General features: G+C 50.8%; 7 protein-coding genes across 7 annotated transcripts; 4 read left to right on the top strand and 3 right to left on the bottom strand.

Moving 5' to 3' along the window:
* Positions 1-6,040: 6,040 nt before the first annotated feature.
* On the top strand, positions 6,041-6,439 carry GLOTRDRAFT_102906 (uncharacterized protein; the record flags this gene model as incomplete). Its single annotated transcript, XM_007863306.1, has 3 exons — positions 6,041-6,076; positions 6,148-6,294; positions 6,323-6,439. 3 exons carry the CDS (start codon positions 6,041-6,043, stop codon positions 6,437-6,439), a joined length of 300 nt encoding a protein of 99 aa, XP_007861497.1.
* Positions 6,440-9,022: 2,583 nt separating this feature from the next.
* GLOTRDRAFT_135799 (uncharacterized protein) lies at positions 9,023-10,661 on the top strand (the record flags this gene model as incomplete). The annotated part of the gene is made up of 2 exons (XM_007863305.1): positions 9,023-9,044; positions 9,101-10,661. 2 exons carry the CDS (start codon positions 9,023-9,025, stop codon positions 10,654-10,656), a joined length of 1,578 nt encoding a protein of 525 aa, XP_007861496.1. The 3' UTR covers positions 10,657-10,661.
* Positions 10,662-12,119: 1,458 nt separating this feature from the next.
* Positions 12,120-14,770, top strand: GLOTRDRAFT_119173 (Cullin-domain-containing protein). Its single transcript, XM_007863304.1, has 10 exons — positions 12,120-12,261; positions 12,319-12,389; positions 12,431-12,547; positions 12,606-12,910; positions 12,963-13,078; positions 13,129-13,600; positions 13,660-13,844; positions 13,905-14,124; positions 14,181-14,353; positions 14,404-14,770. The coding sequence occupies exons 2-10, from the start codon at positions 12,364-12,366 to the stop codon at positions 14,656-14,658; spliced, it is 1,869 nt and encodes a 622-aa protein (XP_007861495.1). The 5' UTR covers positions 12,120-12,261; positions 12,319-12,363; the 3' UTR covers positions 14,659-14,770.
* A 66-nt stretch (positions 14,771-14,836) lies between these two features.
* On the bottom strand, positions 14,837-15,523 carry GLOTRDRAFT_125017 (uncharacterized protein; the record flags this gene model as incomplete). The annotated part of the gene is made up of 4 exons (XM_007863303.1): positions 14,837-15,115; positions 15,169-15,206; positions 15,263-15,336; positions 15,396-15,523. The coding sequence occupies 4 exons, from the start codon at positions 15,521-15,523 to the stop codon at positions 14,837-14,839; spliced, it is 519 nt and encodes a 172-aa protein (XP_007861494.1).
* A 156-nt stretch (positions 15,524-15,679) lies between these two features.
* On the bottom strand, positions 15,680-16,404 carry GLOTRDRAFT_90509 (uncharacterized protein; the record flags this gene model as incomplete). The annotated part of the gene is made up of 5 exons (XM_007863302.1): positions 15,680-15,757; positions 15,809-15,849; positions 15,910-16,006; positions 16,061-16,085; positions 16,193-16,404. 5 exons carry the CDS (start codon positions 16,402-16,404, stop codon positions 15,680-15,682), a joined length of 453 nt encoding a protein of 150 aa, XP_007861493.1.
* Positions 16,405-19,081: 2,677 nt separating this feature from the next.
* GLOTRDRAFT_113678 (mannosyltransferase) lies at positions 19,082-21,075 on the bottom strand (the record flags this gene model as incomplete). The annotated part of the gene is made up of 5 exons (XM_007863301.1): positions 19,082-19,229; positions 19,299-19,790; positions 19,838-19,980; positions 20,046-20,489; positions 21,012-21,075. The coding sequence occupies 5 exons, from the start codon at positions 21,073-21,075 to the stop codon at positions 19,107-19,109; spliced, it is 1,266 nt and encodes a 421-aa protein (XP_007861492.1). The 3' UTR covers positions 19,082-19,106.
* On the top strand, positions 20,988-23,443 carry GLOTRDRAFT_113677 (serine carboxypeptidase; the record flags this gene model as incomplete). Its single annotated transcript, XM_007863300.1, has 12 exons — positions 20,988-21,304; positions 21,380-21,486; positions 21,544-21,585; positions 21,640-21,770; positions 21,828-21,938; positions 21,993-22,092; positions 22,145-22,235; positions 22,310-22,452; positions 22,514-22,592; positions 22,648-23,026; positions 23,083-23,318; positions 23,387-23,443. 11 exons carry the CDS (start codon positions 20,988-20,990, stop codon positions 23,149-23,151), a joined length of 1,569 nt encoding a protein of 522 aa, XP_007861491.1. The 3' UTR covers positions 23,152-23,318; positions 23,387-23,443.
* Between the last annotated feature and the right edge of the window lie 892 nt (positions 23,444-24,335).

Here is a 24,335-nt window from a genome sequence, read left to right as displayed (position 1 = left end):
TTGACCGCAGCCAAAGAGTGGGGAGGTGCGATTCCCGGTTCTGGTGCGAGTTGATTTGTCAGCAGATTGTGGCTGAAAGGTGGTCGCAAGTATCCCCTCATATTCTTGTGCATTCCTCTGCTCCATTCTCACCTTATGCATGCATGAGCAATGTATATCACTATTGTAAACCAGCAAGAAAGGTATTCTACCATTATAGTAGATAGAAACATGTCTGTCTCTTCTTATTCCTGAGCTGTCCACCATTGGGATGAAATGATGGTCGATTTGACTAAGGTCGGCACAAGAGTGCTTAGGGAAGTTATGTATTGTTCTTTAGAAACATTTGGAACATATCCGTTGATATGCACTGACACACAACAATCACCAAGGACCCAAAGAAATAAACCTAAACCCCGTGATATGGGTGAAGGCGGTCCGAGACAACTGAAGGGTATTTAATAGTTCGAGGGGGAAAGGAGGAGTAAGACGCCGTAGGGTAGTCCGTAGGAAGACCTAGAAAAATAAAACAAAACCTTGACGCCTGAAACAAACACTAATGGACGCTCCGGAGTATTTATCTCCGGAAGGTCGCAAACAAAGTCGCAAACCATGGAACCGAGTGTAGGTTCGGGCCCACGGGAGTAGAAATTGCTAGAGAAACTTGGTTAATTTTATTTCGCTATGTGAGGCTCACCGGAGCTAATTGAATCGATGGCGGAGATAAATCACTCGACGAGTCAGGCCTATTGGCAAAGCTAGGATCGGTTATAATTCGCTAAGTTCGACGCTTTCGAACTTCTCAGGTCGCTGAGATCGTAACGCTAATTCTCTGAGATGGTGAAGTCGAAACTTGTTTTTCTGTATGCTACTTTGTACAATTTATACTACAGGAATGGCTTTGCGACCGTTCGGAGATAAATAACAAATTAACACCGCTACCCACAGGATTGCTCAGCACTTTCCTCCGCTATACCATACATCATACGACTCTCTTGCACTCCCACTTGCTCTTTCCAGCCCCTATAGGTCGCCTCGACGCTTCGCCACCTGACCCAAGCGGTCCCATCACTCCGTGCGACACGCCGGTCACGTGTTAATTACCTCCGGCCGTTTGCTGACTGATGCTGACCTTATGGTGACTCATATGCGTCCGCACCTTCGGTATCTTGACGGAAACGAGGGGGAGTGAGTGCTGGAGGGTGGGCATGAGGAAGACGCCCCTCGATAGAAGTGTCCGCGGGTCCCGGAGCTAATGCAGCTAGAAGTCGCATTGGTTAAGTCACTCCGGAGCTTCAGTGCGCGGAGATAAATCGTGGAATGGGTCTGAGTACGCCTCGAGGATGTTGGGAAGTCCGGAGCTAAATAGACAAAGTCTTTTTAGAGCCCATAGAAGCCTAGAGGCGTGCGAGCACTGTGTCGAATAAGCTCCGGGGCGCTTGTATGATGTGCTGAATCCGCGTTTTCGGGGGTCAGACGATCCTGAGGCTTATCACCGTGTGCACACAAGTGGGTGCATTCCCTATCCTCGATACAAATGAGACTTAATTTCCAGGAAACACAGTCTGTGTAAATAATGGACAAAGCAAGTACTGGATCACAGCTGTAAAAGGCTGAATATATATCTCATGTACTATGTTGAGTTTACAGTTCTAACACAGGGGAAGGGACCTGCTTCTGCTGCAGCAGGAGAGCCTGGACAGTGACCAGAATATTTGGTGTGACACTTTTTGCGATGGTGTCACAGCTTGTCACGTCCATGAGGCATTCGGACACATCGTGGATTGCTCTTTACTGCCAGAAAACCTACAGCATGCTATGTTCACATTCATGCATCACTTGATTCATAAAAGTTAATCTATATCAACGAGCAGATGCAACATTGGTTGTACGTACTTGCGGTCTTGTTACCTCTATCTAATGAACTTGATATTGAGGAAATCGGAAATTCAGAACCAACATTGCATTTTCTGTATCATGACATCCCTGCTGGTACATTTTATATGTGTGATTTTGACATGCAGAAGGCTCTATGAAGGCGGGGGATTTGTGATCACTTTCTTGCAGAGTCCAAACAGATGCTGACAACTCGCTGCATGACCCGGAATTGCACCTCCTCACAAAGAGCTGATAACATCCATGGAATTCTCTGGTATCCTTTAGATAAGGGTAATCGAGATCCAGCACATAATTGCTTGAGAAACAGGTTGAATGAGAGTATCACATCAAATTCTCAGAGGATTCACAATTCTCTGCATATGCATGACGTACCTTGACCTTTTCACTGGATTGTCACAAAATCTGGTTTGGCCGTGTATGTTTTCCTGTAATGTGTTTAATTCTGTGCTTTTTATTATACTATGTATTGTTGATGATATGGTGGCAAGGCAAAAATGTACACTGGATGGAAAACTATCACAGATTAACACAAATGATTATCACTTCAGGAGTTTCACTCTTTTGGGCCTAGCAAAAGATTGTACAGTAGGGATAAATGAAATATTGGCTTTTGTAAATGATTCTGGTGCTCACAAAAGATAATCTTTATTGAGAATTTCGAAGCTTGTAATATATATTTTCAGTAGTATTATCTTTGTTGATATATCATAATTAAATCTTTTATATTCCCTGTGGGATATGTAATCTTTAGGGCTGGGTGAAAGGATAATTCTAATTAACAACCCCCCTGGAAGCAACCCCGGGTTGTTTGCTTACAAACTTGGGAAGTATTCAGCGCTGCGTGGCACGCCTGGTCCGATTCCTCGTAAGGTAAACGAGTGGCAAGGGTTCTACAAGTAGGTAAATAGTCTTTCTAGCCTCCCGGGCGCTGCGTGCTGCTGCGCGGCATCAAGAATACTCCTAGTTATTATATGTTGATCTCAGTGATACTAAATCATATAAGTTCGTAACTCTCAAACATAACTGTGTGTGGCTAGAACCTTCAATCATCCTATACTCGGTGTCAAGTACAGTTATTTCAATACACAATACACTATTTACTTCAGTACTACACTCGGGTAGCATTACTATAGAGTCACTGAGTCAGTGCACATGCATACTGTAGCTGAGATGCACGTCGACAGGCTGAGGCCTCAATGCTGCCAGTACTATGCCTCGTGTGTAACTTACACGGCCAGCCGGAATTCTGACAGAAAGCTGCAAACGGGTCAAGCAGGGAATTCTGCAACTCTGCTGTTGACAAATTTTCAGTAGTCATGTAAAAATATTTCACCTTGGTGGTTTTGAAGAATATTTCAACACTCCTGGTCAAATATTTGCACGATCGGTTCCCCCTCTCAAATTCTTATGCAGTATGGTTCACCCGGGCCACTGCACCAAGTTATGACTGAGTATGTTCCCTTACTGAGGACTGCCATTCCTTAGGTGTACCTCCATAGACATCTGACTAGACTGCTTAGATTGGGTGAGTGCATCCTTGCCGCTCCAATCTCTTTGTTCACTTACATATATTGGCTGTTAGGGAATGTTTGCAAGGACAGATAGGTATCCTGTGTCTGGAGTATTGTGGGCCATACATATATCTAGAAACTTCAGGGTGTATGCAGCATTAGATAGAACAATAAAATCCTTGCATTATTGCATAGTATGATATATAATACAGTATCTACCAAGGGACCGGGAGGAACCGGAATGTGAGCCCGAGGATGGCTGAACCACGGATGACGTGGTAGTCACGAGTAGATCACGTGCATTTGCTCATAACAATTTCTGACTTTCCCCAATCAAATCTTTGCACAAGAAGTCATTTTGTCGCTTTTTTAGAACAAAAAAATGTCACAAATTCTGACTAGTGTGATTTGACGTTTTGACTTCAAGGGGCATTCAAATATTTTCAACCAAAGCGTCCGGGTGTGTACCAATCTTGTGCCGTAGGCAGCAGGGTACTTGCCATCGGCGCAATTCCACACACAGCCGGGGGATGCCTGACAGTGCCGTTGGCCCGAGATCTTGAAAGGATCATGCCGTGCAGAGACCACACTACATATCTGGAATTAGTCCCTATTCACAAACGGTAATTATTGACATGAGAGGTAATAGCTCCTATTTGCTGATGGTAGTAAGATTTGGATCGGTGGACCTTCCATTTAAGGAGGGTGCTCCCGTTACAGTTAAGGTAAACTGGGCTATAAGGGGTATACCCCCTGTTCAACGCTGGCAATTTTCGATCACCAGAGAGCCCTATACAATGACTGAACAGTAAACCGATTCTAGAGGAATCGGAATCATCAACCCCCCCAGAACTGATTTAATGTAGATAATATGTTTTTGTCACTTCTGTCACTGCCCTATCAGTAGATGAGTTCCTAGTACTGGTACCTCACATGTATTCAGCTGGTAATGCAATTGTAGACGTGCTACAGCTGTTTGCAAACCGATAGAGCCAGTTGAGTATTTTTGTGCATGGGGCGCCACTCCAAGTCTAACCAAAGCCGGTAAACGGTGCACCACTACACACCAACAGGTAGGGCGCTAAAGGGCAGTTGACCGCCTTCCGACCGCTCTCGCAGCCTCTCTGTGCCGTTTCCGGTGATTTTGTGGTTGTTTGTCCTCGGAGCGGCCTGTGTGAACAAAAATTTGGACTGGCTCTATCATTTTGCAAACAGCTGTAAAATAACTAGAATCAGTGCCAGCCACTACCAGCTGTAGGACAATTTGCTGATGCTCGCAACGGTACAGAGGCATTGAGAAATGCTTACCAACTGGGCTGGGACACTTTTTAAGTCCAAATATCACCATTTTAGGTGAAAACTCTGACCCATCTGCGAGAACCACAAACCCATATACCCGGTGCTGCGGGTCGTGGTATGGCGTAGTGTGGACGGTCCAAGCACCTTACCCGCACCCGAGCAACCCCCAGTGATATGCACAGACAACAATCACCAAGGACCAAAAGAAAACAAATAAACCTAACACCAGTGGTATGGGTGGAGGCGGTCCGAGACAACTGAGGGGTATTTTAATAGTTCAAGGGGGAAGGAGGAGTAAGATGATGTAGGGTAGTCCGTAGGAAGACCTAGAAAAATAAAACAAACACTTTGACGCCTGAAACAAACGCTAGTTGACGCTCCGGAGTATTTATCTCCGAAAAGTCACAATCAAAGTTGCAAGCAACGACGCCTGTTGTAGCTGGAGGACAACCAGGGTTGCTGGATAATGGCATGGGTTGCTGAGGGGTTGTTGCTCCCAGGGGGGTTGTTGATCAGAAATATCCTTCCCCGAGTGGCAACTACTATCATTTGGGTAGTCTTGCAAATTTGGCAAAACTACTGCAGCCCCTAGAGAGAGTTCTATACCAAATAAAAAAATTCAAGGACTTTTTAGGCATGTAGATATAGACTGGTAGATACCCTCTGTCAATTTGATTTAGGGAAATATCGAGTGGTCATGGAGAGGGAGGAAGAGGAGGGTGTTTGGAACCGCCTACAGACCGTGTGAAACCTAGATCTGGTACCCATTCCATGGTTTGTTGCCGGGACTTCATTTGGACTATACTGGTGTACCATACATTGAGCTACTCAAGCAGCCCGATTGTGAAGAGATGGAGGATGTAGCTATAGCGATGCTGTTTTGCAAAACTTCGAGAGGCGGATCGTGACAAAAACGTGATGGATCTCGCGGGAATGTCACGCGTGACAAACTTTTGCAAAACCCCCTGCACACCCCGGCATCTGTCCAGTATCCTCTACACCACGTATTAAAATACAGAAAAATCACCATTGGGTACATAGAAGGGTTCTACACAATGCCATGAAAAAATCGGACGCAAGAGTCAGCGAACTGAGCGCAACACGTCGATTTACAGAGAGTTTTGCAAAACTACCCACATGATAGTATGCTTAGTCAAAGTCCAACAACCTTGAACTCGAAGTGATACCACATCCGAGCCACGATCAACGGGCGTCAACTTGGAGTCGCGAATTAATATTGTTGCGTCTACGACTGTGCGAAGGCCAACGGACGCGACAAAACTGGTGTTATTCTTCTCTTGAGGCCCAGTGGGGCCTGAGTTGCGTCTCACTTCTCAATCACTGCTGGCCAAATGAGGCTTCCTCCCGCAACTACTTCGCTATCCAAAGTAAGCACACATTTTCGTTGGATTCTCTTCCCCCCGGTCGAGAGTGTTTACATGAAATCTCATATGTCCAGTGCTACTCTAGTTCGAGGTACCTGAAAACTTTCTCTACGAGAAGGGGTTCTTCAATGAATCAGCTGGCATCCATACTCTCTGAAACTGCTTCAGGCTGGCGCCCAAGTCAGTCGCAGACCGCGCAATGCTTCCCGCGCATTCTCAGCGTCTACAATATGTGCCCTTGGAATGCAGCTCCAGGAATGCGGAAGTGCAGCAGCCTCCATGGAGAAGCACCAAAAGGAGATCCGGTCATCAATCATAGGACATTGGATCCGAGTCGCCTCTCGGACCACGATTTCGTCTATCTGAGCGAGAAGCCTTACCTCTACCTAGGGACTTGGGCGATACCTCATGCAAAAGCTCCCTGGAAGGATCATCTTGACTACGCGCAGACGCGTGGAATGCAAATCAAGTTTCCAGCGAAGACTCAAGGGTTCCTGTACTGGCATAGAGAAGAGGGTGCACCCGTCTTCGCATCTGGCATACGTTTCCGCGTCACCAAATCCTCGGACGTTGCCGCGTTCTCCAGTGGAGAAGACCTCAAACGACCGGACGGACGCATCTGGGAGGTATTGCTATTCGACATCGCACGGTGCAAGGCTCTCTCCCCTCTCCGGACAGCCTTGTTGCGGGACGGGCTTGCGTCTCAGGAATTATTCGACAGTGCTCTGAGCGTTGCCCGTCGGAAAAGCGACGGACTCCAAAAGCCTGATTCCTACAGCCGTCTCGTTTGGAGATTTTGCCAGCCGTTTCCCGTACGTCTCGAGGCAGTCACCACGGAGATATGGATACTGGGCCCCTCTGCAGGTAGATGGTTACCTCTTCGCTGCATATTCCCGTGGGGACATGAGAAGCCAGCGTATAAAGGTGAACTTGCCCCACCGTGACTCCTGCATGCTCTCAATTCGCCCCGTTGTTAGGAAGAGCCCTTGCTCAGTTCGAACGCTCAACCCTTCCTGCGCACCGTGGGACACGTACCGTCGTCCTCCGACTTGTCAAGATATTCGACTTAGCCCGGGGCGAAAATGTGCCTCCGAGTCTATCGGTGCCTGCGCCGGAAGAAGGCGGCCTCGCTCTAGTGCGGGTTTCAGGCCCGGGCCCGACGCGTTATATCCCTTACGCACACGACGTGGACAAGGAGGGACCTAGAGGAAGGATACCCCGCGCAGCGTTGAAATTACTGTTTGAAAACGAAGAAAAGTCTCTCCGCGGAAGCTCAGACAGTTGACTATTAGTGTAACCGTGCCGGGGCGTCCTTACTGATCAAGTAGAGGTCTCTACTGGTCAAAGAAGGAGTCGAAAGTCCATATAGTGCGGCAGAGAATTCCTCAGAATCCAGTGCTGCAAGTCATCGGACGAAGTGCAAAACGAGCTGGGTCTGGTGGAGTATAACGTGGGGTAGGTTAGGATGGCGCTTTGAATCGCAGGATTACCGCCTGCTCGACCACGATAGGGGGCGATATGCACCGCATAGTGTACACGCAATCATTCGTACGTCTGCGTTGGATTGCGAATATAATGCCATTTCCTTTTTTTTCGGTGGTGGCGTATACAATGCGCCGGGACCTGTCCACGACTCGCATGATGTCGCGAACGCCCCACCAGATGCATCCCTATTCTCACCGACGTCGTGTCACACAACACCGAAGTAAGTTTTCGACTTCTTTGGTTATTTAATATTGACCGCCACAACCAAACAGATGCGGCGTCCTCCATGCACTAGTGGCGTCCGTGAGCCTTGTGGCCACCCGGTAATATTTGTGGCCGCGTTCGGTTCTCGACCGCCTTGTATCTGACGGATACGTCCGAGGCATGTACTTATGGGGCGAGCACCGTACCAACGCGAGTCGGGTGGCACTTTTAGGACCTACGTTGGTGGCGGTTTCTCCCAAGACGCCCTTACGCCACATTCGAGCTATCACCTCGTGCAAGTGGCACCACAGGTACTTAAGGCCTCCTGCGGGGCGATATGAGTCCCCAGAAAATCCTTCAGCACTACTGCTGTCGAAGATTCAGTACCCCCACTTCCACCAGCATCATCTTAGAATGCCTTACCAAGTTCGTTACATTCAAATATGTACTTTATCAACTCGATGGTGTTGACGCTCCCTTCTTTCAGGTCGGGCAGAATGTCAAGCTCACCAGGAAGGGCGACAATGAGCTTGCAAGCCAACTGGTGAGCGCCGACACTCGCAGCAGGACTTTCGAGGTCACGGAAGTCAAAGGACAGGTAGACCTTGTCTCTATTACGTTGCTGCATAATTTCACTTAACACTCTCTTAGAATCATTATGAAATTGCCACTCAAGGCAGGCACGGTCGGATGGTATATACGGTCCATGAGTCGTGCATCACGCTGTAAGCAATTTCGACTCTGTCATGTCCATCCTGCTCACTTCGAACTCGTATTCAAGTGCTCATTGAGGGCCATAAGCCTCATGACAATTTCTTCCGGGATTCACAATCTTGTACACGAGTCTCTCGAGTTTTCTCTATTCATGTTATCAGCTGTGTGAAATAATTTGTGATCCCAAATGAAGCGGTTTAAGTTTTTTATCTTAGCATGGCGTCCAAGCCATGTCGGTCCGCGGCATCGCGCTCTACTTTAGATAATCCCCGAAAACGGCTGAAAGCACTCCGTAAGGCTACATAGTACAGTGTACAGTTCCTTTGAGTTGCCTACTACTAGTACCAGTACGCGACGCGACGCGTGTAGGAGCACGTGACTCCACTCATACTGCACTATCCCATACCGTTCCGGTCAACTGCTCTGTTTGTGACTCTGTGCCGCTGCTACGATCCACAGAGACCAGAGTTAGAGTTAACAACGAACGCTTGTGCAGCTGTCGTCGTTTGCGCGGAGTGACTCACTGCCTTGTGAAGGGTCGCGATCATGGCTTCACTTGAAGTTGCAGGTATGTGCCGGAAACAAGTCGAATTAGACGTTCACTGACGGACATCATGCTTGTAGCTGACGTGCTTCAGGTCTCTGGAAAGAGCGCGATTGAGAGGCAACCACCCGAAATTCTCAGGATTATCTTTGACTTCTGCTTCGGACCATACGATCTACTCGAGCCGTCGATGACTCAGGGCCCCAACTCGCCGTGGTCTCGCACTCTGCGTGACCAGAAGTCGATCGTGCGAGTATGCAAGGCATGGTGGTCCGTCGGTGTTGAATCTCTCTACAAGCACGTTGCGCTTCGCCGCGTTGGCCAGATCCCTGCGCTCCTCCGCACTCTGGATGGGGACTCGCAGGCGCAGCTGTCCCATCTTATTTCCAGCATTGCAGTGGTCTGCGCTGTACCGGATATATGTCAACTTGCGTTCTCATCGTCCTTGGACTGTCTACTGGATAAGTGCCCCCGACTCTCGAAGCTGACTTACGCCCCCATCTTCGACGGGTATCCAGGATCTCAGCCGTCACACGACATGGCCCCTCACTTCCGGTCCGTCACTCATCTCGCATTTGGAGATGACGTGCCTATGTGCCAGAGCCTTTTTGACCTCTTAAAAGCGACCACTCAGCTCAAGTCATTATCCCTAGTTGTGGGCGATCTGGTTACTCATGAGTGGCGAATCCCGCAAGACATGGTTCACCTCGTCCACCTCGAGCATCTGTCGCTCCGGGTGCTCCGTGAAGGCTCTCAGGATATCCAACAGGTCAGAGACGGTCTGAACTTGCCCAATCTACGCAGCCTTGAGTGCTCGTATGTACACCGGCGGCTCTGGAAAGACGTGCTCCCTCTGATTGCCAGCAAAGGCGCCACACTGCGCATGCTATCGCTCAAATGCGTTATACCATACTGTGATCAGTCCTACGCGCCATACGACATCCAGCCTCTCATAGAACAATGCCCTCTTCTAGAGCACTTGATCTTCATGGCAGACCTCACTTTTCCACTGTGTCATCCCACCCTGCGTTGGGTAGACATCCTAGCGTGGAGTCCCAACACTACCTCCTGGCCTTCCCGAGGGCATTGGCGTGGCTGGTCTGTCGATGACGACAACTTCGCCGCAGAGCCGCCGACGTCTTGGCGGAGACTCCTCGAAGGGTTCACCCGCGAGGCGTTCCCCGTCCTCGAGCGCGTGAGACTTATCGACCCTGAGTTGGCAGCCATGCCCTACCTAGCAGTCGCACTGCCCCCGCCTACTAGCGAATACCAATGCCTGAAGATTCACGTCCCCGGGGCGACGATCCTAGAGACCTTCGATATGATCAGGAGAGAAGATAACTGGCCGGACGAAGACGGTGGGAGGGGCGTCGAATCCATGGTCGACGCGACTACTCAGCTGACGCTGGAAGAATCGGATGGGGATGATTCGTACATTACCATGAGCACCTCGTCGTCGACGGACTCGTCCTTCGATAGTGATGATGGGATTTTCGAGAGTGAGGCTACCGGGAGCGCAGGACGTCTGGATGTGGCCGAGTTATTGGAGATTTTTGAGCAGACACAGGAGAAAGGGCTCCACGTTGAAGATATTTCGGGCCCATCGTCAGACTCGGTTGATAGCCTGACTGCCTAGGACCGGCTACCCTCCTGCGCTCTCCCGACGGTCGGTCATGCTAGGATATACTTTCCAGACATGTTGTAGCTAGGCTTATCTCCACGCTGTAAGTGTGACAAGTCGTCATCCGCTCTTATCGATGACTAATGGCTGACAGATTTTGTGCGGATGCCTTGAGCCCATGCCTTCGCATGGCATACATGATTGATGAGTCAATTGGAAGTAGACATCACAAGCGCTGTCTTTCGCGCCAATAACGTTGACGGATAGGCCATTCGAGGACCGCGAATGTCCGAAGTCGAAGAGGAGCTCGTCGTTTTGATCTGCTGCGGGACATAGCGTACAATTGCTCCCTCGACCTGTCTTCCGTCTCTAAGGGCACCTTGGTCATGTCATACGGGACTTTGTAGACCGACCGCTCCTCCGCAGCGTTGCATGGCACACCCTGTTACTTTCTACTATATCTCGATTTTCTGACGCGTCGACGATGCCGTTACACAATGTTCTCCTCGTCCACTGGTATCTCGTCAGCATCTCCCTTGCCGCTCTGGTCACCAAGTCAGGCTTGGTGGTGGGAGGCAAAATTTGTGGAGTAACTTCGCTCGGTGGTCGCGAGTCTTGGCCCAGATAACGGGCAGTATTGGCATGCTTAATTGACGCCCACCCCCTCTCGTATAATCAGGGTTATCCCTCCGCTTCCCAAAGCAGTCGGCGGACGCCTTGGGATTTGTTTAGATAGATCCGGAGTCTTCTTGTCTTGCGATCTCTCCGGCATGAGAGCGGGCCCGTTGTATAGTTGCCAGTACGCATTATACGATCCCATGTGTGCATACCCATGTGGTGCTGTCCTTTAGTCATGTATCTGTATCTCATCACCGTAGTTTTCGATCTCTTCCATTTCTTGAGTTGAGGCAACTGTCGAGGCTTGCAAGTCGACTGTGGCTGAAAACATCGACAAATAGAAGTCATCTATGTATTGCAATTCGGCCTATGTACTTCGGCCCGTCACTCACACTAACTTTGTCGAGCCTGATCACTAGCAGCAGCTGCAGAAAGCTCGTCAGCATTGTACGATGGATGTAATAACGCTTTTGACGTTTCCTAAGACGTCGAAAGCTTTCTCGACCTTCCAGACGTCGGTCGCAGACAACGGGTCTGCATCTCCTCCGCACAAGAAAGCACGTTTGGACCCTGGCTCTGACGCTGGTTCTCCATACAGATCGAGACGAAATGGTCGCGACGAAACCAAAGGGCCTCGCGATATCAGGATACTCGGCGAACCTAGTGAGTCTCAGCGGCGTTGATACCTAGGCTGTACTAAGGTGTGGTAGTTAAACAGGTGTCGGAACGTCAGTTCGACAATACGTTGGCCCAGCTGAGACGGTGCATCAGAATATTGCTCACGAAGGAGCCGCCGGACAACCTGCCTTTGACGTACGAAGGCATCTACGTCGCTTGTCAGACGCTTGTGGAGGTGGCTGAGAAGGGAGAGGGTGTATATGAGCTGCTAAAGCTAGAGTTGGAACAATGTGTCGGGAGATTGGCCAGGGTACTCTCCGAAGGTGAGGGAGACAGTGTTGAATGGACTGTTCCCTTTGTGGAAGTTTGCGCTTGGTATGAAAAGCAAGTGGTGCGTCCGTCGGTTACGCTCATGGGGTTCGGCGGTGTAATCTTCCTCAGGCTCTTCTGCAATCCCTCTTGACATATCTCGATCAGAACTACTTGATGTCAAATAATGCGAAGCGCGTCCGGTGAGTATTCACCGATTGTGTACCTCAGCACAATAACGCAGACTACTTAGGGAGCTGGCTAATGGGCTCTTCACCTTGCGGATCTTCGCGAACCCCGAGATAAAGTGGCGTCTGAATGCCGCCATAGAGAAGTGGCTCGCTTGGGAACGTCATCACAGGTACGAGTCTTGCACCGATCGTGTTATCGTCCTTCTACACAACGGCTTGGCCCGACAGAGCTGCTCATGAGCTCCGGCCTCGCTTCCAAGAGCTCATCGGTCATCTCTATGTGTACGGGCAGTATTCTCCGGTCTTGGAGGTGCCGTATCTGGAATTCACGGAGGCGTTCTACACCGCCGAATCCCAGGCGCTCTATGAAACGTGCGATAGTGCGAGAGACTTCGCCAAAGAATGCAAGATCCGTATCCAGGAGGAGGAGCAACGAGCGAGGGAGGTCCTGTCTCCTAAAAGCTGGGACGAGGTGAGAAAGACGACGGAAAGGCAGTTGTTGAACAGCCGATTGAAATGGTTGGCGAGTAACGGTACGCATGGGCTGTTTCTACTCTACATGTTTGCACTGTAACAGGATTATAGCCTTGCCTGCAATCATGGATGCCAAGGCTCTGGACGAACTGGCGGATCTCTACGACTTGTTCTCACGAGCCGCCGGTCACAAGGTCCTGGCTAATGCCTTCAAGGAGTACGTCCAGGTAAGTAACATGCACTTATTCTGCTTTAGTATCGCTCTAACCTTTTGCAGAACAATGTCAAAGCCATCGTGAAGGACGAAGCCCGCGACGAGGAAATGGTCGAGCGCTTGCTCGAATGCAAGAGCTTCGCCGAAACAGCGATATCAACCGCATTCGTTGACATCGTGCGCGACGAGGACGAGCCCCGCGCGTCCACGTCGGATACGCCCCCTGCGAAGCAACCACACAAGGAGTTTGGCTACGCTCTGCTCGACGCATTCCAGGGTGGCTTCAAGGCACGGCGGAAGAAGCCCGCGGAGATGATCGCTAAGTATCTCGACAAGGCGATGCGGCGGGGCCAGAAAGGCGCGAGCGACGAGGAGTTCGACCGCGCTCTGGATGCGGCGCTGTCGCTGTATAGGTTCACCGATGATAAGGATGTATTTAGGACGTTCTATCGCAGGGGCTTGGCGAAGCGGCTCCTGTTGCAGAGGAGTGCATCGGATGATTTCGAGAAGGCAGTGTTGAAGAAGTTGAAAGAACGTGAGTATTTCTCTTGTTGCGTAGTGCAATGCGTGCCTCACAATCTGGTTTCTTACCAGAGTTCGACCCTGAATTCGAGACCGGAGATGACATGTTCAAGGACTTGGCTCTTTCGAGGGACATGCTAGCAGAGTTCCACCAGAAACTGGCGGAAGACGACCCTGCGCATAAGCTGTCTGTAACCGTTTTGCAGCAGAGTGTCTGGCCTTTCACTCCCAACGCCACGGTTGACCTGCCAACTTTCGTGAGTCCCATGGCGTTCGAGTTGCGTATGTACGTGACTTATCGTGGCATTACAACATAGATGCAAGATCAGTTGAACAGATTTACCGTGTTCTACAAGAACAAGCACCAGGGCCGGAAACTAGAATGGGACCATAATTTGGGTACGGCGAACTTAAAGGCGCGGTTCAAGGCTGGCTCGAAGGATCTATCTGTCAGCCTGCATCAGGCTGTGATTCTGCTACTCTTCAATGATACGGATGAGATCTCCTTCACGGATATACAGGCGTCTGTACATATGGGTGCGTGCTTAACTATTTTGGAAGGGCCAGTGGGTAACTGAAATCACCTCTTGCAGAGGACGGAACGTTGCGCAGAACACTCCAGAGTCTTGCATGCGGCAAGAAAAGGGTTCTGAAGAAGAGGCCGGCCGGGCCTGACGTCAACGATGGGGATGTTTTCCTTTACAATGCAGAATTCACCGACTCCAGACCTAGGGTCCATATCAACACTATACAAGTCAAAGAGACGGTAGGCTCCCCTTGAGGTCATTAAGCGTCGTGGCTGATCTCTCTATTTAGCCTGAGGAAGCCAAACGCACGCAGACGGCAATCGAGGGAGACCGGAAGCACATACTGGATGCAGCCATTGTTCGTATCATGAAGGCCAAGAAACAAATGCGCTACGAACAGATCAAGAATGATACGATAGAGGCGGTCAAGAAACACTTCGTCCCGGAAGTCAGCGTTATCAAACAGCGCATCCAGCAGCTGACGGAGCAAGAATACATGAGGCGAGACGAGGATGATATGAATCTGTATATTTACGTTGCATGAGCTCTGTGCTCCTGTACTGTTGGCACGTAGTTGCGTTCCGGACGTCGAGTACATGTACACTGTCCATCTGGCTGGAATACTTACCCAAGGACAGTGTATGCGTGCAGTGGGCTTTCATTGGTTCTAATAGGAACGCTTTCCTTGAGAGTGGCACGACTATAGTTGTACGTTACCGGGGCTAGGGTCGAGGGTGGCCCATTGAGGGTGAAGTATCGGTGTCATGATGAATACCGGATTCAGCATCTTCAGCTAGGTATTCCTCTTCTGCAAAAGGCAGGTCTGACAATGGCTTATGATGGTCGACAATAATCACGGCCTGGTCTGGGGGTGAAATCGTACGCAGAACAATACTGATCGCAGCGGACGATGAAGGACTAAGCTTCGCCTGGACCGCTGAATTCACTGCACATAGACAGCGCAGCAAGGAAATCCATGACCGCCAGACTTGCAGATTGTCCTACCACACAAATCAGCCATTATGTAGCAAGATCGAGTCGCGGGTTCACTCACTCTTCTGAGACCGAAAATGGGGAACGCTAGAAAAGGAGCTACCAGAGACACAGCGTGTCAGTAACCCAGAATGACAGACCGAGGAGGAACGCACCCAAGCTTGGGTAGGTATACTCAACTATCCTGTGTGCACCACGGTCTACCTTCTGGAACTCCAGAGAGGCGGACCTATGGGAAGTCAACATCAGCCGGTCCAGCAGAGCTTATAGATTCAGATATCCACTGACGCTAGATAGAGTAGTTGGTATAAGATCCATAGGGCCCATCCGGAAGGTGAGAGACGAGTCAATGCGGTCGGACAATCTGGACGCCATCCAAGCGGGAGCGCATTTGTCGAATCCAGAAGAGCAACCATACTATAAATCTTTCGACTTTTGTGGCTGGACCGGGATGAAGGGACACGGACTTTCAAGGACTATGCTCACGAAGACTGATGCACAACTGAAGAATTCAAGAGCTCGCCCTCTAGACGAGAGCTGAGTCTTTAGTTCCAAGAGGGATTGGTGACAACTCACAACCATAGAACATTGACCACGCAATAAGATTCATACGCGTCATGTTGGACGATACCCGGATTGGCCAGGCCCAGCTTAGGATGAGAGTAAAAATGAGAGCGTTTCGTCAGGGAAGGCAGGCTTACCCCCAGGGTGCATAGAGACCACACCGCAGAGCTGACAAAATCTAAGCATAACCGCCGCGAAAGTCACATGCGATACTTCAATGACAAAACAGCCTACTCACTATGAACGCACGTATGTATAATTTTCCCTTCCTCTAAGCGTTTCCTATCGTTTTCAGGAAAAGATCCAGCATCAAACAGAATGCGGTAGTGCCGAACCTAAGAGGAAAAGGATTGAATAAGTGGAGCAGAAGCAATGCTGCGAGCGAGTACATTGAATCTGCGGATCTTTTGAAGGCTAATTGTGCAAGGCACAAGTCAAGTGGAGGGTACGGATTCATGATCTGTCCAGCGTACAACCTTGTCCACATCAATGCGGGTTCGCGACCAATTTATTCCACTTACAATAACCAAGGCGCCGATCCATACAGGATCGTTGCAAGCACGAGTGTAAGCAAGGAGATGTTAGTTCCCTGGACTTTCGTCGTCACTAAAAGAGTGACTAGAAGTAAAACGTCAAGTCCTTGGCCTGCCATTGTCGCCCCGAACCATACTCGGATTTCAACCTCAGGATGAGCTCCCAGGAAGGGATAGAGCGTTATCTCGTTGCTAGACATGGATGCCGGGGGCGGGGGCGGGGGGGCGGGGCGGGGTGGCCGAAGGGCATAAGTTATATAAATATGACATGAGAACCCGTTGCACAACTTGTGCGGTGGCTCAAAGGTGAGTGTTGCATGATGTTGCACCTTCATGCCGCTGTTGGCCTGAACACCAAGTTGGCACTGAGGGTAAGGTACTCTACTCAGAGAAAGTCAGTTGAGCCATCGATGATCAAAAGAGGCGGGAACATTCATGTAAAAAGGGCTTGTGAAAATAGTACACACGTACTCGATGAACGACCACCGCTCTGATGCCACAATAAGAGATTCCCAATGCCTTTTATAACGCCACTGATGATACAATGAATGGAAAATCCTCAAGTCGTATCTACATCGTGGTCATGATCAGATGGCTGTTCCCGGTCAAGCGACACAGCTGAGGACTCCAAGGTGAAGTCGATCGCCTAGGAGAAAGAGGAAGAGACTTCGTAGATAGCCACAGGATAGACCCGAAAGATATGCAGTTATCTCGTTGGCCCATACTCATACCACCGCCAGCAGAAGCCTGCATGTGAACCCCCACCCCGAGTCTGCGTGAAAACCAGGGAGAGGTTTCGGGCAATGCTGAAGGAGTAGCGCGTACCTATACCGTTGAGAGTTCCGAGGACATTACCGGGAGACGTATAACGCAGTGAGAGAATACGCTGCGGAGATGTCTCCAAAGGGACGTGGTAGCAACTTGAAGTATGTAGTACGCCGACCCGCAATGATGGTGGCACAACACGGCCGGGGGTTGTACCTCCTGAGTTCTGAATTAATCACGTCCGAGACGTTCCAGACCTGTTCAGACGCTGGGAAGCTTCTCGACTGCAAGATCACAGGACTTACATGACGAAATGCTGGGACTAGAAGAAGCACAATGCCTCAGTCCTGGAGGAATACCGATTGATCCAAGTACAAGAGGAGTATACCTACTGGATCGTCTCAAGGTAGAGGACATATTGTCCAATGTACGTCGAACATTTACTGTTCTCTCTCTTATTAGTGGAACAGCGCTACATATCCAACGCACCCGCATCTTCAGGGGAAACCATAACGATGAGTGGTGGACCTCCCGGTGATAGGACTCCCAAGCAAATCAAGACGCATTCCAGTGCGTAAGGATTCGTTGCACCGTCCTTTCGGTGGATGGTGGCAGCAGCAAATAGTAACTGCACAAACATTGTTTGTGTATTTGAAATATTCCCGAAATGGTAAGAGACAGTGTATTGTGAACAGAGTCACGTGCCCCTCTACCAGGTACTACGCGACGCGCCAGGAGAGGGCCAGGAGCCGCGCTGACGAAGTATTAACATCGAGTCCTGACTACCGGGACTACTCGTCGCAATACGGAGGACCTCAGCCTCGCAGCTATACTATACTTAAATACTCTTAGCTACCCTTAAGAATTATCAGGCTCTCCTGGGGGTATGACACAATGTGTACAGCGAGGTCCACATAGTGAACCCTCTGAAGGATAGACTCAATGGCGACCTGTCGCAGCAGACAAGCGACTCCGGTCCCATGCAAACCTGGCATCGACGCGGTGTTGATATAAAAGCGCTTTCATTATGACCCCATATTACTGTACACATTCCATAAGAAGATTGCAGAGACTCAAGCCATTATAATGTACACGGGTGTTTAGCTCAAGAAGGAACTGGTACAGCGCATGAGGCAATCAAGAACTGCTAGAATACACAGTCGAGGTGAGCAAGGATGGTCATGGCAAACAGTGGAACTGGCTTACTAGTGCGAGATATCGGCTGCCTCCACCTCGGCTTGCTTCTGCTCCTGTGTTCCAGTGGTAAAAATGAAGTACTTGCCCTAGATGTGCAAGTGCTTAGTAAATTCATGCTCTGGCATGATCGAGGGGGACCATCCTACCCCCTGGATATGGAAGACGTTCCAAGGGCCGTCGAGAATAGAATAGACGTAGTTGTGTCTGTTGCGAAGCCTGACCTTGCCCTGGGCAGTGAGATAAACCTCTTGGCCGACCTGGAAGAAGGGGCTGTCAGTTCGTCGAGCTGATGGGATACAAACGAAACGAACTGCAAAATCCATTCTGAGATTATGTTAATCGATGGGGTGCTGGATCTGCGAGGTCCCCGTAGCAGACCTTAAGTACTTGCGGTGCCACTTGCAGGAAGGAATGGTCTAGGCGTGGCGTACAGACCTCTTGAGAGCAGCCGCCACCGATGTAGGTCCCGGAGGCGTTATTAGACTCGCCTTGGTAAGTTATGGCGCGGCGTCCGCCCTGTATATGGGGCAGCGGCTGTGCATTCGAAAATTCCTCAGAGCCGAGTCGACTGTAAACTGTAAGGCGCCACAAGTCCTATCACGTTGCCACAAGACTCAGGGCCGCCACTGGTGCACGAAATGGATTAAATGGGACGCCACATCTAGTAGGTTGTGGCGATCACAAACAAACAGCAAAGGGAAAGGTTAACAACTCACTGCTCATTTGTGAGGTACAACATGCTGGAAGTAGAGATGTAACCTGGCAGGGCCGTGATAGTGACACATGTATGATCGCGACTGACATGAGTCACGGACAGCTCAGGGGCGTCCTATACGTTGCCACCGCTCGAAAAAATAGGAAAGACAATATTTTAGCGATCCGACGCAGACGTACGAATGATTAAGTGTATCTATGCGCGCGGCATCACCTCCAACGGTAATCAAGCAGGCGGTAATCCTGTGGTCCAAAGCACAACACTAACCGTACCCCACGTTACACTCCACCAGACCCACGCCTTACCCCAGCACATCCGACGACTAGCGGCATTGGATTCCAAGCGATGCTCTGATGCCCTGACTGGATTTTTGGGATGCTTGCTAACTAGTGTTGCCCGTGGGAAGCTCTCTTTGACCAACAACGACGCGGCCGCCCAGTAGACAACCGGCATAGACGGGGCCAGTCGCAGCATAATCTGCACATGCGACGAGACAAGAAGCGTTGTTGTCAAGACCAGTGCGTGAATCACGAATGGCGTCAATTTCGGGGAAAGGAACGGGTCCAGTCGCCCGTCCACCGCTGGGACCTCACTTCCCGCAAGGAGTGCCTTGGCCATCTCAGGAATACGATGAGATAAGTGATACCAGCAGAAGAAGAGCAACAAGGCGTAGACGGGGGCTGCCATAAGGAAGTTCGGTATCTGAGCTACCTGCCAGTACCGCAGGAAACCGACGTCCCAGTAGGTGGACTGGACGTATGTGTAGATGGACGGCGGGAACGTAGAGCACCATGATGGCGGAGATTCCGACGGACAGAATAGACGATAGGCAAAATATTGGTGGGAAATGAAAGGGGTAAATATAAATGCTGCCAGGCAGGTCGCGTAGAGGACGCTTGCGCCGCGAGGCTGTAAGGATGCTTAGTGGGATGAATCAAAAGCGGTTGGGACTATACCTTGTCACGTCGCAAAATAGGCACGGCGAGCAGCGGCCAGATGAGATAACCTGCTAGAAAGACGCCGTTGGAGCGGAATGTACTCGCCAGCATGAAGAATGCTGTGGCTTGAATATAGCGTGATCTGATGCTGGCAAGCATACCTGAACCGTGTACAACCGTCAATCACCATGCTGCCAAGCCGCCCTAGGGTCAATAAAACACTCACCTTTATATGAGAGGTACGAGAAGAACGGCTCCGTGTACGGAGCGTACCGCAGGGTCGCGGGACTGCTTGGCATGAGCGATAACAAGGTGGCCAAATAGGCGATTTTGTTCGAACCAAAGACCTCTGTACTCAAGTCGTAGAATACACCCGTGCTATCGCACAGCAGAGCAAGCAGCGCCCCTCCGAGTAGCGCATTCGCCCATCCCTCTCCTCCAGTGAACAATCCGATAACTCCACCAGCGTATCGCATCGCAAGTGGAGCGCCGGGGAAGAAAGCCCACTCGTATTCATACACGTACCCTTCCTCGGCAATGTGGGCGAAGTGGAACGCATCCCATCTCAGCAACCCGGATGTCAGACGCGATGTTGAGGGGGGTAGCACGGCATGGACGCCGGAGTCAAATAACGGCAGGAAAGACGACGCATAGACGACGCATGATATAGCTATTCGTGAAAGCAGGGATAGTAGCACGAGCTTGCGACGCGGGCATGATAGCAGCCACGTCGTCGACGTCGAGGACGAAGCCATCCTAAACAGGTAATTCCCGCCCTCTCGATGCAATTGATGGCGAGGTGGTGAGGCCGCCTGACCATCAAAATCTTTACGTTGCCGTATGGATCCGTTCCCCATTTACCGGATACTGAGGAGGCTTATATCTGGCGTAATACTACCCTGTTATCCTCCCCATGTAGCCCAATTTGCAGAAGGGCAGTACTGATAGTGCTGCGACCGGGCCCGGTGATAGGCACACCAGCGCCACATGGTATAATTCGCAATCAAGCACATAATTACAACATTCGCCTTCAAAAAGCGATCACCGCAGCTGAGCTGGCTGAGCGCCCCTCTCATTCTCGCAAAGTTAAAGGTGAGTACAAATGTTATGATGGGGCATAAGCTGAACTCCGGGACATTGCCTTCCTACTTGTTCGGCAGGTGTCCTCATGTACATTCCGGCCTTGACACACGGTTTAGTAGCGTGGCTCCTTGGAGCCAGCGCTGTTGCAGCCGGGGCTCACGACCAACGGCCATTCGGCCTCCACAAGACAACCGGAGGAGCGCATCGCGCTGGTGCGGGGTTGAAGTCTCATATCGACTCGGGGTATATACCCTTCGAGCTCACTTCATTTGACGCGGTGTCGTTCCAACCTTACGGCCATTTGGAATTTTTGAGTGCCGACTTCGTGACACTGGCGCACCCTGCGTTCCCCAAGTACAGGGTCAGGATCAAGAAAAGCGACTTCTGCGACGGGACTGTGGCGTATGTATCACTGCTTCTATATGCATATCGTTTTCAGCTTGAAGTTCATTATTAATCACATGTCCCTCTGAGAAGGGCGTACACCGGGTACATTGATATTGAAGCGCGGCATTTGTTCTTCTACTTCTTCGAAAGTAGGAGTGACCCCGCCAAGGACGACGTTATCTTCTGGACAAATGGCGGTAAGCCCAAAGCACACAGTGGTAGGTATGGAAAGAACACTCAAGGCGCTGTATTAGGTCCCGGAGGGTCCTCGAGTATAGGTCTGTTCATGGAGCTCGGTGCGTCCCTGGTCGTAGTTGGAGGCACGAACGAGTACCAATAAGGAAACATAGGCCCTTGCAGGGTCGTCAATTCCACCACGACCCAGTTCCACCAAGAGTCGTGGAACTCGAATGCCAACATATTCTTCATAGACCAGCCTGTCGGGGTCGGTTTCTCCTACGCCGAGTACGGCGAGTACGTGGTAGGTCTCTCAAGGTCTCCTATGTATGTGAAGCCAAGTGATAAGAACCTGATGCAGAGCACCACCGAAGAAGCCGCGAAAGATGTCGCTGCCTTTGTAGCCATCTTCTTTGAGCACTTCAGCTCGTTCAAGGGCCGGGCCTTCCACATGGCAGGCGAGTCATATGGCGTAAGTCGTTCTTTTGCTGTGCGCGCACATCCACAGCGCTCAAGGGTCATGCAGGGACGTTACGTGCCGATATTTGCGTCAGCGATATACGACCAAAACCCCAAACTCGTCGAAGCCGGGCTGACACCCATCAATCTTTCCTCCATAATGATAGGTCAGTCGTCGGTGCGAGGGCATACCGCTCGATCTCAGATATCCCCGACCAGGTAACGGCCACACCGACCAGTACTCCCAGCTCCTGTCCACCTACGACATCCAATGCAGCGGGGCCTCCCTTACGCCCGTCTTCGACATCAGGTTCGTTCTTACTATCGCGTACTATCGTCCCGGAGGCACATGGGTCGTGCTAAGAGGCTGCTGACTTCATGCAGCTCGTGCATTCGGATGAAACAGGCCGTCCCGCGGTGCGCAAAATTATTGCAAGCCTCGTGCGTGGACATCTTCGACCCGATAGGGTGCTACGAGGCGACGTCGATATGCACGCTGGAGCTCCGAATGCCGTACCTGGAGAGAGGTAGGCCTTTCCATGATCCTCAAGGCAATGGAGGAAAGGAAGTGTGATGGTTGTTTCATAGGTGGGAACCCCTACGATATCAGCAAGCCATGCGAAGGGGGAACCGTCTTGGAAGGCAGCCTATGTTACTCCATCGTAAAGTGCGCACTCCCCTCCCTCTCATTTCCGCACACTGAAAAGAGGTGACTACCACAGCAAAATTGATGAATACCTCGCCCAACCCTCCGTCCGCGCGCAGCTCGGCGTTGATGCAGCCGTACCGACCAACAACACCACCTACTCTCTAACAGTCGAGGCCCAGTTCGCCGCGTCCTACGACGACATCCGCTCGTCGTACGACTACGTCGCGGCGCTCCTCGAACGCCGTGTACGCGTCCTCCTCTACGTCGGCTCGTACGACTGGACGTGCAACTGGGTTGGCAACGAGCGATGGTCTCGCGAGCTCGAGTGGAGCGGGAGGAGCGAGTTCGCCGGACAGCCGTTGAGGGACTGGAAGGTGGACGGGAAAGTTGCGGGCAAGACGAGAAGCGCGAAGGGATTCACATTCGCAACTATTGAAGGCGCGGGTCATATGGTATGGAGTTGGTGCCTGTGTCTGCAGGATTATGCGTTGATGACCGTGTGCTGCAGGCTCCCTATGATCAGCCGAAGGAATCACTCGAGCTGGTGAAGAAGTGGGTAAATGGCGAGCGACTGTAATAATCAAACAGGACTGCGTGGATCTCAACGCCGCAGTTGGCGACCCGCCGTTGAGGGAAGGTGGCAGGTGTCTGCAAAGAACAATCCTTGTTCAGGTAAGAATCCAAGGGTATAAGAAGGCCATCTTCGACGCCGTCTGTTCGTCTGTTCTTAGGTATCATTACTATGTGAGACCGACTGTCCTCGCTTCGACTCCGCCGTGTCATATCCTAGCATTGACTTCCTGCGGTGTTAGTGACAGCATTCCTTTATATATGTATGCAACCCGTAAATGGCGCTTGGAAGTACTGGGCCTTGACACATCGTAGACCGAAGAGCCCACCCTAATATGCATAGGCACATAGTGGGTTTGGTAATCAATGGTCTGAGAGGCCTCGCAGAGACATTTCCTCGTTATCGAAGAGCAATTTCAACGCATCACGGGCCTTCCTATATCTTCGGACTCCGTACGCGTCGACATCCACTGACCAGGGGACATAACGTGTCGGGCCCCGTCCAAGGTTCCGTGTAAGAGCGAAGCCACCTTCCTCTGGCAGGCGAAGTGATACATCAGGAGGCACATCTTCTGCCCAGAGGAGTTCAAATATCTTGACGGTTCGGATGACGACGGTTCGCGTGCCACCGTGCTCAGGATGGGTCGAGCGTTCGAATTGGGCAAGGACCCTCCCTAACAACCGGACGAATTGAGAATTTGCAGCGATCATGACGAGGGAAATTGACCTTTGTACGCTTTGCCGGGACCCCACAACTTGCACAATGCGACCCCTCGAAATAACAATCCCACGAATAAGCTGACAAAGCACTACAAATATGGCAAGCGTCGTGGCTGTCACTGTTCCCGACGCTAGGAGACAGTCCTAGCATATCAAATCACTCCCAGAGCATATTTTATATGAAAACCCAGACCTTAACCAACCCGGGGCGTTCCCCCCCGGACCCCCCCTTTATCGATATCCTGTAAACCATACCCTAACCACCTCACCCTAACCCGAACCTTAACCAACCGGGGGTTCCCCCCCGGACCCCCCACTTACCCTAACCTACCCTAACCCAAACTTCCTAACCACCCCTCCGCAGTGCGAAGAAAAACATACAGGAAGTAGGTAGAACATTGGTACAAACCAACAAAAAATGCACTCGTCAGGATTTGAACCCAGATCCACGAGCCACAGCCGCAACGCAGA

This window comes from Gloeophyllum trabeum, assembly GCF_000344685.1.
Source record: "Gloeophyllum trabeum ATCC 11539 unplaced genomic scaffold GLOTRscaffold_00001, whole genome shotgun sequence".
In the NCBI taxonomy this organism is placed as follows: domain Eukaryota; kingdom Fungi; phylum Basidiomycota; class Agaricomycetes; order Gloeophyllales; family Gloeophyllaceae; genus Gloeophyllum; species Gloeophyllum trabeum.
The sequence above is the reverse complement of the archived record's forward strand: the minus strand, read 5'-3'. Positions and strand labels throughout refer to the sequence as shown.

Excerpts from the sequence above, each read along its gene's own strand:
- GLOTRDRAFT_119173 (XM_007863304.1), top strand. The coding sequence starts at position 12,364 with ATGTCAAATAATGCGAAGCGCGTCCG. Across the intron at positions 13,079-13,128 it reads CCTTCAAGGAGTACGTCCAG|AACAATGTCAAAGCCATCGT; the intron begins GTAAGTAACATG and ends AACCTTTTGCAG. Across the intron at positions 13,845-13,904 it reads CGGTTGACCTGCCAACTTTC|ATGCAAGATCAGTTGAACAG; the intron begins GTGAGTCCCATG and ends ATTACAACATAG.